The 17457-nt window shown below is 41.4% G+C and overlaps 1 protein-coding gene across 1 annotated transcript; it reads right to left on the bottom strand.

The window, feature by feature from the left end:
• Positions 1-358: 358 nt before the first annotated feature.
• On the bottom strand, positions 359-10189 carry c9 (complement component 9). The gene is made up of 11 exons (XM_041810642.1): positions 10039-10189; positions 9834-9924; positions 7623-7773; positions 7404-7545; positions 6845-6983; positions 5831-6052; positions 5493-5733; positions 5254-5385; positions 4847-5022; positions 1640-1871; positions 359-1554 (listed from the first exon to the last, which is right to left on the bottom strand). Exons 1-11 carry the CDS (start codon positions 10107-10109, stop codon positions 1397-1399), a joined length of 1755 nt encoding a protein of 584 aa, XP_041666576.1. The 5' UTR covers positions 10110-10189; the 3' UTR covers positions 359-1396.
• Between the last annotated feature and the right edge of the window lie 7268 nt (positions 10190-17457).

The following is a 17457-nucleotide window of genomic DNA, read 5'->3' on the forward strand; positions in this document are numbered from 1 at the left end:
TTGCACACTTGACCCGATGCAGTTTTATCTGCCTTCACTGCGAAAATCTGTACAATGTATATATACATTTGTACAATGTATATATAGAGATATATAGAGAGAGCAACTTTATAATTCAGTCTCTGTAATGACCTGTGAGTAGGTTACAACTTATGCCTTTATCTGTCATATTTCCATGGTTGATATCCACATAATAAATGAGCAAACTTTGGTGTTTGAAGTGAGGTTTCAGTGCGTGAGAGAGAGGGAGAGAAAGAGGAGGGGTCTGGCAGGTGTGAGCAAGCGAGGAGGAAGCTGATTTGAATCATCAGTCACCCCTTTAAATGACCTGAACTGATGCGAAAGTGTGGAAACATCATTAGAACAACGTGAGCTTGATTTTATTTTTTAACAAGCAAAAAATTTGGACAAAATAATCAGACCCAGTGTGCAAAGGTCTTTAGTCTAGTTATTGTCATAGAAAAAATTCCCCTCTATTTAGTCATAGTTTTAGTTGACGAAATTAACACTGCTGAAATGAACTGTTTAACTGAGTGCGGCTTATATTAATGACACTGAAGTGTTTTTAGATAAAAATGAGACAAATACACTTGGTAAGATATGAGTGTTTACATGCTATAACTGAGTTTCCAAAATAGAAGCCCTTTAAGAGCTGAAACTTAAAGAAGGAAACATGAAAATGTGCAGAATACAGTCAAGAACTTACAGTCACCAAAAATCTATTCAAAAATTAAAAAAAACAACAACAATATGACATTAGAATATTGCATTTGGAATAAAAAGAAAATCATAAGGGGTCTTGTGTGCCAGAGCAGTGGTGTGATGGGTGCACAGGATTTTTTTCCAACCAAATATGTGCATGTATTTACAGTGCATACTTTACACACTAAATAAACAAATTCAAATCACAAGATGATTTAGAAATCCGTCTACATTCAATAAAACTTTTATAGCCTGCTATATCCATTACTAACCCAAAGAAGGCGCTCTTCTCCTACTAGCTAAGCATCTTAGGCCAAATTGCTCACAGCTCTGAAACCATGATTTTAACTTTTAAAACATAGAAGGCTGTGTGAACTCAGTTTGTCATACTTTTTTGGAAACTTCTCAACACTATTTGTTTAAAAGAAATGTGTTTAACAGGAGTTTGCTTGAAGTTTCTTGTCATTATGAACTAAAACTTTGCCAATACTGAAACCCTAGGACTTCAGTTTTCATTGTTGTGGTAACAAAAAGATGTATATTTATTTTTTTGAGCTGTACCTAGCCCCGAGTCTACTGACTGAGCCAATCAGTGCCTGTGTTGTTTGATTTTAACTAGTATCTTCTGTAGTATTGTATTGTTTTGGTGAGTACATGGAGAGAGGTTCTGTTTTTAAAGTGATCCTGTATCTGTTCAGCAGTATTCATCACTCCTAGTGTCTCCTCTGCATGCAGCTCCAGGCAGCCCGTCTGTGTTACATGTGCGTGTCCTCGTGCGTGTTCCTCCACTACAGCTGTTCCAGTGGGTCCAACATGCCCAGTTACCTTCCTCAATAACAGCGGGTCTCGGAGCTGCAAAATAAAACGGTCCAAAATAAGCATTTTGTAGTCATAGATTTGCTATTATTTTGAGATTTATCCATTATTGTTTTCTCACCTGGGGGATTTACTTTGTCACCCTTAAAATTCTGGCAGGCCAAGCCTTCAAACAGGTGAGGGCAGAGGCACATACACTTCCCATCCAGCAGGGTTAACGAGCCTCCGTTGCGACACGGCTTACACTTGCACACGTTGTACTCTGCCATGTATTCCGCCGTGGCTCGCTTCAGGTTGGATCTCCTAGTGTTAGCGCCCGGCATGTCTGGGACTAAGTTATAAATGGGATCAGGCTGCAGAAAGAAACACGAGGGAATATTAAAGCCTTTTTAATTGTTGAAACTTTTTCAAAGAGATCTTGCTTAAAGTCACAGAGCTTTTCAGAACGACACATTTTATATCTGCATGGCTAGTTGCTTGATTTTACACACCTTTCTGAATTTATCAGCTGCTGTAAAGGTGACATCAAAGGGCCCAGTCAGCTTGAAGTCACTAGGTCAATTCTTACACTAACACACCAGCAGCATTATGTCCATGCATGGAGGAAATATTAAATAAATGATGTCTGATGGATTGTTCTGACCACCAGCCATCAGTCTGAGCTGATCTGGTGTTACTACTGATTACTGATGATACAATAAATTGAGCTCTGATTTTAGAGGGAACACTCTAGGAACCTGCTTGTGTGTTTCCATGTTTGTAGTTTACATCCCAAACATCAGGTAGCTGTAAACAGTCTGAACTTTCTGGTGTGCCCTCTAGTGGTATCCTCCAGGACAATCATGACTTAACTGTAAACAGTCTTGAATACAAACACAAGCTTATCTCTGCCCTTACAGTCCACATTTTATGGTACTAGAAGCTGAAGTTAATAGGAATATGGTGGATTTGATATGCTTTATCATAAACCAATTCAATAGATTTTTAAGGAATAACTTTAAAGGTCACATACTATGCAAATATAATTTTTCAGGCTTATATAACAAAATATCTGCCCCCCAAGAATAACCCCCCCTCTCCACCTCATGATGTCATGTGGGGAGTTAGCCCCACCCCCAGGTTTGGTTGGCCCTCCCTACTTGGAAGAATGTTCTGCAGTCCTCTCCTGATCCTCCTCCTCCTGAAGGATCAGGAGAGCCACATCCACTTCCAGAGAGGGGCGGAGTCAGACAGCTCATTAACATTTAAAGCCACAGACACAGAAACAGCTTGTACTGAGCAGGGCTGAAACAGAGGAGTTTGTAGACGTGTAAAAATCTAATACTGGAGCGTTTTTTCAGCAACAGACTTCAGAGGCATGTTTTGGGGACCTCTGAGACCAATTTAAACTTGTCATAAAGGGGTAAAATATGTCCCCTTTAATATAAATTTCAACACTTTTATTGGAAGAAAAGGAGAAGTCAGAAAAATCGGGATCAGAAGTACTAAATCATGTGACAGTCTTTGTTCTATCCCAGTAATTGAGTACACTTTGAGATATCTCCCAGCAGTGGTTCCCAACCTTTATTACCTTAGGGCCCCCACCTCATATCTAAGAAAAGCTAAGCCCCCCAGGACCCACTTGTTTTTATCGACAAAATCCCAACAAAATAGGCCTATAAACACTTTTTCTTTTCTTTATGTATTAACTGTAATTACAGTGTATAAAGGCACACTAGAAAATAAGAATAATCTGATAATGTCAAGAAAAAGACAGTTTAAACTAGTTCTAAGGTTAATTTACAAGGAAAAAAAAAAGAATTATTTTACTTTAAAAGTTGTTAGTGTATGAGCACCAAAACCCCTGTTTTCAGTTTGGTTTCTAATTTTACTTCATTTTTTTTAGACTTCCGTAAATTTTACGATTTTAAAAGTTTTGAAAGTGTTTTCAAACTTTTCAGTGTCTAAGTTATGCCAAAGTTTAAGACTTTATAAACTTGGAGTTTAGAGTGTTTTTTCGTCCATTCCTGACTTTTTAAACTCTGAAATTCTGAGTTTGTTTTCTTGTAAGTATGACTTTATAATCGCAAAGAAATTCAAATTTTCCCAAAAATGTCAACATTTTAAGAATCGTCAAGGTTGGCCCCAATAAAAGGTTGGGTGTCGTTTGGGTTTTTTACAATATTGGTGCTGAATCGATACTTTTTATATGGTACTGGCACCTAAACGTTGTCTGAATCTGTACTTTTTAGAGAGAAAACGTGTGCAGCTAACCCTGCAAAGCAGATGGATAGGCCCGTTTCTTACTGGCGAATCCATCTTGCAAAGCTCCCGTCTGAACTGTTTGGGCCCGGTAAGAAAGTGACAGGACCAATCAGCGACGAGGGGCAGTACTTTCGGGGGCGGCGGAGTCGTGACCTATGCAAGCAGCAACAAGAGACCAGTGCAGTTAGGGTGGACGAGATTAGCGTGGATGCTACCAAAGCGCCAGTTTTATTAAAACTTGACGAAATTTCTTTGTTAAAAGAAGAACAAAGAACAGCAGTGAGTTGTTTTCTTTCCAAAACAACAAAAGTCGTGTACTGACATGTCTTCAGTCGCCATGGTTCGCGTTATGCAGTTCTCTATGGAGTTTACTCCTCGGTAGCCGCAACGACGTCACGTGTTTTGTTGCTCTGATTGGCCAATAAAGATTTGACAGACAGAATGTCCATCCAATCATCCTCCAAGTTTTTTTTTTCCAAAGGCTCTGCCCTTTCACAAACGCTGTATATCGAAGGGTTTCCAGATGGATGTGTGAAACACACATCTGGCGTGTCAGGATAGTGTGCAGCAGCAAGAGAATAAAAGCTGTCTAGGTATTGTAAATAATTCATAGAAATACTGTATATTGAAAAGATGCCAATTGAACATGGGGTAGAAAATCACATAAATTCCACATGGTATTTCTTTTCTTTGGGGTAGCAGGATATCAAAATGAAGCATCGAAATCTGTGTTGTAATTTGGTTCCGTAGGTATTGGATGTGGTTTTGATACTCATCCCTACCCTAATATGCCGTCAAACATTAAGTTTGTAATCGTGATTTTTAGAAAAATATGTGCATCTCTTCAACGTCAGAGGGCAGGGTTGATAGGGTCCTGCACCCCCCCTGAGGCACCCCCCAGGTGTGGGTGTTCGTATAAAATTCATAGGACTCCATACACTTCTTGTTAAGATATTGAAGCCTTTACAAAAACGATAAACGTACCAATCCACCAACATTTTGATATATTCCTATTACCAGGATTGTTTAAAATGGTGTTATTAGGGTAATAATGGTGCAACAGCTAGACTTCTATCAGCCCTACCTCACTGTGAATCAGTGCAGGTGCGTCAGCAATGGTCCGGGCCCAGTTCTGATATGTTTCGATGTCCATCACTCCTTCTTGATTTAATTTAGCCCTCATGGTAACGGCACTCTCCAGTGTTCCTCCTTTAACTGAAGTCATCACTTTGTCAACCACAGCTTTACCCTTAACATCCCCTGCAAAGCAAAAAGAGAAAAACTTTGAAAAAAAAAAATAGACATTAACAAAGGACAATTTATGACATTCTTTATCAGCATTTTTCTGCCTCTTCTTGAGTCATTGGAAGTATCCCACTCTTCTTCCAGAGCTTCAACAGAATGGTATTAAGATAGATTTTTAAGATCTGCCCCTATGCTTTATTCATCCTCACTATGACTGATCAATGTGATTAAATGAGGAAAGCACACCATCTACTTTAGAGGTCACATCATCACAGTCGTCTTTATTGTAGTGTCCTTTCCCATCAGATATCTCCGTGGTAACAAAGTCGACTGAAATACCCAATTTGACACATTTTTGAATCTTTCGCTCTGTCAGATCTGCAAAAAAAAGAAAAAAAAAAAAAAAAAAATGCAGATGATGAGTTCCCATCATTTTTTCTCAATCATGTGAATCAAACTTTTAAAAATCAAAACAGCACTCATACTTTTTGCCTTGATGCTGTCCTGGTTGAGCACATAGATTAACTCATATTCACCACCAGACTTCCCGTTTTTGGTGTAGTGAGTCCCGTAGTCCTCCAGGAAAGCAAAATAAATTCCCTTCTCATACTCCAAAGGCAAAGACCTAACGTGCTCCACAAACTCGTCGGCCACTTGGAGCAGACGGGAGCGGAGCCTGTAGGTGCTCAGCTGAACTTTTCCTTTCACTCGCATGAAACTCTTGTTCTAAATTTGCAAAGGAGAAGATAAATCATATAATGGCCTTTTTAGTTTGGTATCTACAACTCATAAATGTGAATTTTGGGCTCTTAGTGATGATTACCTGGATGTTGGTGTACTCTGAGACCTCCTTTATGATTGTTTTCTTCTCATACTGCTTACTGAGGCCAACATTCACTGAAACGTTGGCCAGGGATGGCTCACTTGGGTTGAATTTGAAGGAAAGTCCAGCATCGACTTTTACCGTCATCTCTTTCAGCATTTCCCTCAGGAGGCTGTGTGTGTCTTCATAGATCTCTCTGGAGACAGTTTCTTCTACTAGAGTCTGGAAAGGCAGAAAACCAAGCAGTTAAGACAATCATCCATCCATCTACCCATTACTGTGGAACTGGAGAAAACCCCAGCTGTTATCAGCTGAGAAGACAGGTAAATTTTGGATTAGTTACTGGTCATTCACAGGGCCAACATAAAGAGACAAACATTCATACTCACACTCACTCTTACGGGCAATTTAGAATCTCCAGCTGACCTGATGGGCAAGTCTTTTCTTTATGGGGTGAAGCTTGCAAAGAAGACGTGCATGGGAAGAACATGCAAAATCTGCAGAGAAAAGGCTCTGTCCAGCCAGGATTCAGTCAGGAACCAACTTGTTGTGAAGTGAAGTTTTGCAAGTATAATATAAATTTAGGCATGCATTTTAACAAATCAGGGCTTTCAGACTGTATGCTTCATACACACCGAAGAGACGGTAGGGAAACTAAAGAATAGGGAGCATGCCTATCTTTGGAGCTGTGCATGTCTCTACCAAAATAGACAGGAAAATTATAAAAAGAGAGCCCCATTTACCTTATCTAGTAGCCATGTATGTTCATAAAGGTAGAGTACATTTGCAATGGGTTTTCTGATGAAGTCCAAAAGTCCAAATACACTGGTCTAAAAAAGGTCTTCTCTAAACTTCAACTGTTGCTGGAACTACATTTACTGAGGTGGAAAAATCTAAAATGAGCACATCACATACAAGAAAAAACCCAAAGAGGGTTAGGGTTAGGCAACCGAAGTCTAAGTGTTAGGGTTAGGTAAGAGGGAAGGGAATAAAGTTAAAAATAACACACCATACCTGATAGTTTAGCACACCGACATTCCAAGGAAGTCTGTCATCTCGCCCTGTGTTTGGATTCCTCACTCGATCACAATGCCCGTTGAAATAATCATTGTTGAAAGGGTTCATTCTGGGGTCTGCGCCCAAGATGTTGATTCTGGTGAACAGACAGAGAACACTTCTAAGACTTTTCATAATATTTTATCTCATTTAGATGGAACTTTGAGGTTGAAAGAGTATACTTGATCGGTTGGTTAAGAAGATTGATATCATTCAAGGCCGCCCAAAAGGGGGGATAAAGGGGAGAGCTTTCTGGGGCCCAGCCAAACTGGAGGCCCATGGAGGTCAACATATTCATGGTCCATTGTAAAGTTAATCTGTCATAATCACATTTTTTTTTGTGTTACTAAAAATCCAACCCCTTTAATTACTCATTACACATGCTGGTGATGTTATAGAGCTTGAAGCCTGCAGTATATCTGCCTTTGATAGTGTCAACTCTACTGCTTCTCTGCCAACTAGTCCACGGCCCATAATGTGCAACTCTGCAGCTAACCCTAAAAATATCCACTCTTACCCGTATCCCGCTGTCCTGCCTTGCTCGTTGTTCTCTACCATTGCTGACTGACAGGGTCTACGGACAGGATCGCAGTCTTCATCAGATCCATCCTCACAGTCATAGTCTCCATTACACATTAATCTCTTTTTAATGCAAGTACCTGTGTAGAGATTGGTGGTTAATTGTGATGGAGTCCTAATGATAAAGGGAAATGTATTGCTAAAGGTAGTGAAGTACCTGACTCGCACTGGAACTCTTGGTCGGTGCACACAGGTGGAGGTGGTCTCTCACACGTAGCTTCTGTTATACAGAACTCCTTGTCCCCCACTGATCCCTGACAGGAGTCACCCCCAAACTGACCGAACACTTCTGCACTTCGCGAACGCCTCTGAAAATAACAAATGGAACAAAAAGATTAAAATCATTTGCAAATGCTACAAAACTTTACCTTCAAAAAATTATAGCTATTCTGTAAACTCATTTTAAAGTAAATCACAGGTATCAGATGTCTGTCACGGTGGCTCAATCATGACAGCCAGCTTAACAAGACATGTCCCATTGAAATGATAAAAATTAAAGATTTCTCTGGGTTTGAAAGTTGTTAGAAATATTTGAGATAATGTAGAACCTCAACCAAAAAATACATATGACATTGACTAAGTCATTTTTTCATTAATAAACACATTTAAGGGCAAAGGTCAGGTCAAGTATGCAAGTATATCCAAGTTTTGCACTTCACCATGTTAACCGTGACTCTGTGCTGCTCTGGCCTCCTTAGGGCAAAAGTCCAGGTCTGTGCCCCATTTCACCAGGGAGCTCTAAGATCCCAGTATGCAGTGAGCAAGATCAGGCCCAGGATCTCCATATTGTGCAGTTGATCCTTCCTCTCCTTGGGCTCCTGAGCATAACAACACCAGACAAACAGTCTTGCTAACGACACCAAAAATTGCAATAGAGAGGTCATTACAAAGGAGTCTGGCCAGTGTCTCTTGGCATCAATCAGCATCCAGACCTGACAAGAATATAGAAGGACTGGGAGGACTGAAAGACCCTGACTTTCATCCCCATGCTTAGATTACCACCAGAGTGCCACAACGCCTTGCCCAGCAAGCCCATTGCTCTGCCCTCAAGACCAAGTCAGCTGTTGATTTCGGCCACTGATCTGCTGCCAAGATAGGTGACCAGTTCCACATTTACTTTTGCCATCGCTGCCTTGTCCAGGGTGAGGCGCCCTGGCTCTGGCGAGACCAGTGTGGGCGGAAAAACCTATTACTGCTCTGGTTGCCCTGCTAAATGCGTCATCGAGGAGATGGCTCTGGCATTTGGTCAGGTAGGTTGAACATTGCTGCGCCTGGGACCGGGACTGCCATCACTACCTTATCTGGGGTGAGGTGCCCTTGCTCTGGCAAGACTAGTGTTGGTAGATACACTCAGGACTGGTTCGGCTGAACCAATGCAAGCTGACTTGTCCCCTTGTTACTGGAGGCTCAGTGAGTGTTTAGCAATGGTTGTGCTGAGCAAGCAGCGATGGTACTCACAGTATCTGAGCGAGAGTCTTCCAGTCCTTCGTCCTCCCAATCTTACTAGACTCTTTTGAGGACTGGACGCTGATTGATGGCCAGAGACTTCGGTTGGAATGTTTTGTGATGACTTCCCTCCAGAGCACCTTTGGGACTCATTGGCAAGACCCTGTGTCTAATACTGACGTGCTCAGCAGAGCCGGGATGGAAAGGATCAACTGCTGGATACAGGAGCGGCAGCTGCACCTCCAAGGACACTTGGCAGGCTTTCCCAGCCTGACCCTGATCTTTGCATACTGGGTGTCCAGGACCTAGTGGGTTGGACCAGATCTGGGGGGCGACTGTGTGTGGGCATTGGCCTGGCAAAGGCCTGGATGATTGCCATTAGGAGGCCAGAGCAGTACAAGGCCATGGGTGATGCAGTGACGTGCCGAACTGGCATATGCTCACATACATGACCTTTCATCATTTGTTACTAATTGTTTTTATTCCCATCAGTTTATTCTTGACATTTTGTTAATTAATCAAAATGAAACAATTTTTTTTGCCTGTTTTCAAAGAAATAATGCTTTCAGTCAGATGTTTGCAACTCTAGTGGTAGTAGTATCTAAACTTCAACCAAAGATGCCGTCTCTGGGGGGCGCAGGTGGCCGAATGGTTAAGGCGCGCCCCATGTATGGGGACCACCCGGGTTCGAATCAAGCCTGAGGCCCTTTACTGCATGTCTCTTCCCTACTCTCATCCCTGTTTCCGACTCTATCCACTGTCCTCCTCTAATAAAGGCACAAAAATGCCCCAAAATAAACCTTTAGAAAAGATGCCATCTCTGCATGGATGTTTGGCTTGTCTCGCACTTAATTGTACTGTACATGGATTTTAAATGAAGCTATGCAGTTACGGTGTTGATTTCAGTTTTAATTCGACTCACTCTGGTTCTTGTGCAAGGATCACAAGGGCTCCACTCTGACCAGCGGCTCCAGGCACAGTTCACAGCTGGAGGATCAGGAAGTTCCACCCCCCTGAAATAAATGTATGTACGTGCAATTAAAAAAAAAAATCATACAAAATTTCCTTGTATAAAATCAGCAGCAATAACTACATCCTTGTTGTCTGCACTGAATGGAAATACTTACATTCCCTGTCCAATTAGTGCCACAGTGAGACACAGGCCAAAGAAGCCCAGAAGAGTGACCTCAATCCTCATCCTGAATCTTTGAAGATAAAAATGGTGCTGCACGTCTGTCGTCCCTCTTTAGACCTTTAAGCCTCCTCTCTGTCAATCATTACCCAGCTGCAGAGGAGCCGTGTCGTTATCATCAGTCAATAGTTTTGATTTTAGAGTCAGTGCTGGGAAACTCCCAGACCAGAGATTACACTGTTTGAATAAAAACATCTTACTCATTCAGTCTGAATATTTTGTTCTTCAAATTGCGAACATGGCATCTTTCAGAAACATGACAAATAAAAATAGTGACTCATCTCTTTGCATTACCTCTGCAAAATTGTTTTTTCAGCCTTTACCTTCCATACTCTTTTCTTTTGGCTATGTAGTGACTCATATGTATGTAGTGGAAGGGAATGGATTTTTCTGGTATTTGAGGGGATTGTGGACAGGCCAGGGGGACATACTGGGGACATATTATGCAGAATACACTTTTTCAGGATTTTCTAACTAAAGTATGTGCCCCTGGCCTTTGGACAATCCCCCCATAAATCAGAAAAATCCATTTCCTCTGCCCCTCTCTTTCTCCACCTTTCAGAAAATGTGTGCTGAAACAAGCTGTTCTCAGATTTTCCCTTCATGATGTCACGTGGGGAGTTAGTCCCACCCCAAGGTTGGTCCTCCTCGTTTGGAAGAAAGTTCCGCCCTCCTCTCCTGATCCTACTCTTAGCTACCAGCTGAGAGGAGGATTAAGCGAGCCACATCCACTTCCTGAGAGGGGCGGAATCAGACAGCTCATTAACATTTAAAGCCACAGACACAGAAACAGCTTGTTCTGAGCAGGGAGGAAACAGAGCGTTTTTTAGACACGCAAAAATCCAATACTGGAGCGTTTTTTCAGGAACAAACTTCACAGGCATGTTTTGGGGACCTCTGAGACCAATATAAACTTGTCTTAAGGCAGTAAAATATGTGACCTTTAAATGCACCCCCAAGTCACTTGTTCTGGGACCAGGGAACTAAAAACAATGATCAATGCTTCAACTGAACCACAGCTGCCCCCAAAGATAGATCTTACATTCCAGTGTTAATTTTGGCATTTATTTTGAATGTAGTTTTAGTCTTTAGACTGAAGTGCTTTTTAGTTTTAACCACACCTTTATAGCTTTGGTGTACTTTAGTCAACAAGAACCTTAAACAATTTTCTTTAGTCCAGTTAAGTCAACACAAAATTCCTTATAGTGTATTCTTTACTTTCAGTCACAATTATTCTCTTTGAACTGATTTAATCAGCCAAACTTAGATTGACTTCAATACACTGATGAAAATACTGACATACCTACCATTTTAAGCACAAAGGATAAATATCAGATTTTGAAAGTCCAACAGTTCAGAACTAACATTATAGTCTCATTTTAGTGTCCTTGACAAAAGCTAAACTTATTTTTGGTCAGAGTCTTTACAGAAGATCTGACTGTTTTAGCTGGTCTTAACCTCGTCTTCCTCATTAAAATAAGAGACAGACACTGAACATTAGTCATAGTTTTAGTCAACGAATGTAACACTGTTAGTACATTTTCATGCAGTTAAGTTTTTGTCCGAATAAAAACAGACTTCTTACATTCCCGCTGAGCATTGTTCATCCTACTGTAATCATACTAAAGTGAGTAGTCAGTTTAAGTTTTGGTTCAAATGAGGTGCTCTGGGGCATGATAAGCCCAAAGGATAGATTGGGCACCTGTTGACAAAGGCTACAGTCCTTAACTTACTGGTCACAGATTTAAATTCCAATCCTGATAACATTTTGCGCTTGTCTTCCTCCACACTCTCACCTCACTCACAACAACCCCCCCCCCCCCCAAAAAAAAAAAGAATAAAAAAGGGCCATAAAAGCTGGCAAATGCTCTCATAATACCTTGTCAAAATTGGCTTTTGTATCAGTGGACAAAATCATGTGCCATATTTTTTTGATATTCTTTATATTAAGAATTATCTTAATTACTGTGGTCATCTTGTTTTGTTAAATGCAGTGTTTCCAGGATTATGCAACCATTCAGTCTGGTTAACAGCAAATATTTAGATAGGCCTACTTTTGCGTGTTCTAATCCACTGCCAGGAAACGTCCAAGGTACGTTTAGGTCATCGTCAGGGGTTGGGAAATTGAAAGGTGGGACTAAATACTAGGAAAATCTAACCATGTAGACCTGACACAACTACAATATTTAACATGTTTTAGAAAAACTGTCACATGCAGTGATCAGCTTCTTACTGCATGGGTTTGCTGTACAGCTCTTTGTCCACAAGATGGCAACATCAAACAGATTACAGCAGTCTAGTATTGAGTGTTCAGGGCTTAAATATTCTTTATGTCAATGCTGTTAGAATATAGAATACATACCAGTTTCAATGTATACACTTTCTATTTCAGGTCAAACACTGTTTTCTTTTATGAATATAGTTAAGCAGCTCTTGCTCAATGCAGAGGAAGTTTTGCACCTAATGATCTGTCATGTGATCTGAGAGGCTTTTGCTGAGTCTGCAGTACTTTGTTCTTCAAAAGGAGGGAGTGCAGAGAGTTTAAATTACAAAAGAAGGAAAACAGAACCATGCAGAGAGTAGAAACTCAAAAAGTTGTCTTTTCTGACTGAAATAAGATCAAATTAGTTTGTTTTTCATGATCAGGGGAGGCTCAGCAGTGTTTCAAAGCTGCCTCTATCCATGTGAGAGAGTAAAAAGTGATGTTAAATTCCTGAGTAGGTTCTGCTGACTTAAACAAACACAGTTGGACTATTCCCCGATGTCTCCAGAGACGATCTGGGGGCTGCCCTGTCCTGCTGCTTTCCCCGTATCTGCGAGCTGAGCTGAGGTAGTCTCAGGGCTGTGTGGTCATGGGCCGTTAAAGAGCACAAATATGTGCTGAGGTCACCACTTTTATGAGGTTCGACAGTTTCCTCCCAGCTTTCTCAGGAAACCAGAGGCTAGGTAAGGTGCTTGGCCAATATTTCTCCTGACTAGAAAGACTTCCTGTTTTTTTTTCAGAGGGGGGGTAAAACTGTGTGGAAACACTTGCTGAGCAGCCTTTTACCCCATTTTTACTGTAATTTACACCCTATATCCTTCAAAATATGTTGCCATGTGCAACATAACATGAGGCTGCAGCCTGCAGCATGCTGCTTAGACCCTAAAGCAGTGAAGGCAGTAAAGAGCAGGCCTGCACAATCAAATAAATTTGAATCATTGCTGGACAATATGGAGCATATATTGATGGGTTTCATATCGTTAATGGATGTGAAACTGCATAAACCTCTAGTCAGGGTGGGTATCCAGCTGTTTCTCCACATCTCATTGATCCATTTGCCTCTTTACGCTTTTGATGGAAGCTGAAAGGATATCTGAGTTTGTTGAATTTCTATAAGCAATCATGATTTGAATGCCTGTGAAATGGTTGTTGCGTAACGCTCATTACCTCTGCCAAGGAGGTAATGTGATCAGGTGGGTTTGTTCGTTTGTTTGTATGTCAGCAACATAACTCAAAAAGTTGTGGACGGATTTTCATGAAATTTACAGGAAATGTCAGAAATGGCATAAGGAAGAACTGATTAGATTTTTGGAGTGATCCAGAACACTGATGGATCCAGGAATTTTTTAAGGATTCTGTACTATTTGGAGATAGGGCTAATGGTGGAGGTCTGCACTGTTACCACTTTACACCAGGAGATGGCGGACATGAGTAACTTCAATCCCAGCAGCAGTTTTTGGGTGTGTTTCTATTCAAAGTTTTGGAGTTTACAGAGTTTGAAATACGCATGCCTGGTCGAGGAGACGAGTCAGAGCGTAGCAGAGAGAAAGACAGTGAATTGTAGTGAGAATACTCACAATGCTGGGAGGAAAAGAGGAATATTCACCCTCTGCCACAACTTCCAGACGTCAGGTGAGACCATGGATGCATCTGTTGGCACCCGAAGCGGAGCCAATGCTTTGCCTCACCGTGTTTCCACCCCACCGGGGAGGGAGTAATGGGCGAATGCTGCGGTGGGGGGCAAGTGGGGACGGTTCCAGTAATATTTTGAAGGGTTCTTCACTATTGGGAGATAGGGCTAATGGCGGAGGTCTGCGCTCTCCGAGTGCTTTTCTACTTTCTAATGAGATAACTACACACATGAAAACTCTTGATTCTAACACTATTTCGGTCATATAAACAGGAGCAGTCATTAGGTCAGGTTCTTTAACTTTCTGAGAAATAGGTGGAAATAACTCTAGGATTTGGCTGAAATGCAAGCTGTGTTCAATTTGACTATCCACGCTCAGGCCTGACTCCTGCTAGACCTGTTGAATCTAGAAATCCCTTGAATAGAACCTGTCTGACAAACTGAAGTAGGCTAAAAAATCTCAAAAAGCAACACATCATGCTGCAATCTAGAGAAATTCAAGAACAGATGAGCAACAAAGTCACTGACATCTGCCTGGAAAGGGTTAAAAAAGCCATTTCCAAGGCTTTCGGATGTCAACCTACCATGTTGTGGGCCATAATCCACAAATGGAGAAAACTTGGACCAGTGGTGAACCCTCCCAGAGGTGGCCAGCCTACCAAAATGACTCCAAGAGTGCAACGATGACTCATCCAGGAGGTCACAGAAGAACCCAGAACAACATCTAATGACCTGCAGGGCTCACTTGGTGCAGTTAAGGTCAGTGTTCATGACTCAACCATAAGAAAGAGACTGGGGGCGGATGTTCTAGTGGTTAGGTGGTGCGGCCATGTACGTGGGCGGCCCAGGTTCAAGTCTAGCCTGTGGCCCTTTCCCGCTCGTCTCTCCTCTCTTTCTCATCCCTGTTTCCATCCACTTTCCTCCTCTCTTAAAAAAAGGCATAAGACTCATGGATGCAAAAATGGCATCCATGGGAGAGTTGCAAGGCCAAAACCACTGCTGACCAAAAAGAACACAAAGGCTCGTCTCACACTTCACAAAAAACATCTTCATGATCCCAAAGGCTTTTGGGAAAATATCCTTTGGACTGACCAGACAAAGCGGAACTTTTTGGAAGGTGTGCAGCCCGTTACATCTGGGGCAGCATTTCATAAAAAAACATGATACCAACAGTCAAACATGGTGGTGGTATTGAGATGGTCTGGGGCTGCTTTGCTGCTTTAGGAACTGTTCGACTTGTGGTAATTGATGGAACCATGAAAATTCCAGAAAACCAGAAAACCCTGAAGGAGAAAGTCCAGCCATCAGTTCGTGACCTCAAGCTCAAGCATACTTGGGTTATGCAGCAGGACAACGATCTTAAACACACCAGCAAGTCCACCTCTGAGTGACTTAGTCAAAGTCTGGATTTAAACCAGATTGAGATTCTGTGGCTTGTGCATTCTTACCCTTTATCCTATAGAATTAGTCATGATGTGAGACCTAATATAGTGGCGTTTCTTCCTGCATTGCTGATTCTGCATATCTGGACTGTAACAGCCAAAAGCAAAGAGGGCAGTAAAGAGTTAACAGATACAATCAAAGACTACCTCAATTATGGACTGGAGATAAGTAGCTATCTTAGGTTCTTGCTGTGGTGGCAGCCGGTTCCAGGATTCACGCCCTAAATACTTCATGTTTGGATTGCGGCCTTCCTGTCATAAACTGGAAAAGAACACTTCCCATTAGATTGTCTCTGTCAGCATTCTGTCATAAAAATATATCCTCTAATGTCTACATGCTGACTTGTGATGTCTGAAGGCTGTCATACTTTCCTTTTCCTATCACCAGAAAGTGACAGGAATAAGAAGAATCCATGTCCTCCTGTCTGCATGTGGTTGAACTGGGCGTAACAGTGATGAGCACAGTGAATCACATTCAGAAGAACAGGGAACCACAATTGTGAGGCAGCGTCATCTCACTGTGATCCTGGAAAAGAGACACGTCACAGCAAGAGAAAAGGTCATGAAATATTACATCAGAAACCGTATTTTCTCAACCTAAGAGCATAAAAATACTGCATCCACAAAGGTGACATTAACATCAGACAAAAAGCTGATTTAAGACATTTAAGTGGTGACATGATGCAGCTGCAGCAGCTTGTAAATTTGATATTTCCACGCTGCATAAGCATGCACTTCATTGTGTATTTTTGCATTTATGGACGAAAGAAAGAAGATATTAAATGTTGAATAAGAGGATATGGAAAAAAGATCATTCCAGTTGTGGAAAACAGACTCTCAGCTCATCAGTAATCTGGCTTGTGAGGGGCTCATCTCCTAAAAACCAGCTACTGTCAGCAGAACACAGGATACAAAGGCAGGAAGGACGTCCTTCCTCTGTCCCTATCTTTTCTGTTTCTCAAACTTCATTGCAGAACATGCAGTTTACTGTATATCTCTTTGACATCATATAGAACCAGTAATATCTCTTGGTTGACCATGCATATCAGCTCTGGCATCTTATAAAGTTAATATTGGATATCTGCAGATCTAAAATTTCTGCAAATAATGTACAGCTGAGATTAAGTTTGTGCATTTTAAAGGCTCATTTATGCTCGTTGTTTCAATTAGATATGAATGGAGCTTTCCATCCTTTTGGACTCATTTCATCTGTTCTGCACATCAGCAATTAGTGAGTTGCTAGACAGCAGAATAACATGCTTTCTTCTCTTAAAAATATTGATCCAGGCAACATTTAGGTAAGATGTTTAACGCTTTTGCTCTGGTATCATGAAAAAAATCAAACAATACAGACCCCTACTTTGGGCAAGGCACCGATCTCATTGCTTGGATGCTTTTTGTTGTGCAACCCTTCACCGTGACATTTCTCTATGACTGCATGATCCAGTCTTGTATGTGCATTTGTGCCGTTGGCCCTTGAATGCAGCATGTTTGATGTACTGAGTTTCCTCTGAGGGATCAGAATAGTACATCATCTTCTTGATAAAATACTGTCAGTGATTCTGCTGGAATAAATCTATTCTAAGACTATTATTTATCAGTGTGTTGTGATATAACATAAACTTAAAGTATTTAATATGCCCTTAAAAGATAAAGTGCAGAATTAATGCATCACTGAAATTTTGAGTCAATGTAGCTTCTTAGCTTAACCTCGCAAAGCAGATGGATTCGCCCGTTTCCTTGTTTCTCACTGGCGAATCCATCTTGCAAAGCTCCCCTCTGAACCGTTTGGGCCCGGTTAGAAAGCGACAGGACCAATCAGCGTGGAGGGGCAGTACTTTCGGGTGCGGAGGAGTCGTGACGTAGGCAAGCATCACCAAGGGGCCGGTGCAATTATGGCGGAAGACATTAGCGTGGATACTACTAAAGCGCCAGTTTTATCAGAAATTGACGACATTTCTTTGTTAATAGAAGAACAAAGAACAGCAGTGAGTTGTTTTCTTTTAAAAAATGACAAGA

Source organism: Cheilinus undulatus, linkage group 17, assembly GCF_018320785.1.
Source record: "Cheilinus undulatus linkage group 17, ASM1832078v1, whole genome shotgun sequence".
NCBI lineage: Eukaryota > Metazoa > Chordata > Actinopteri > Labriformes > Labridae > Cheilinus > Cheilinus undulatus.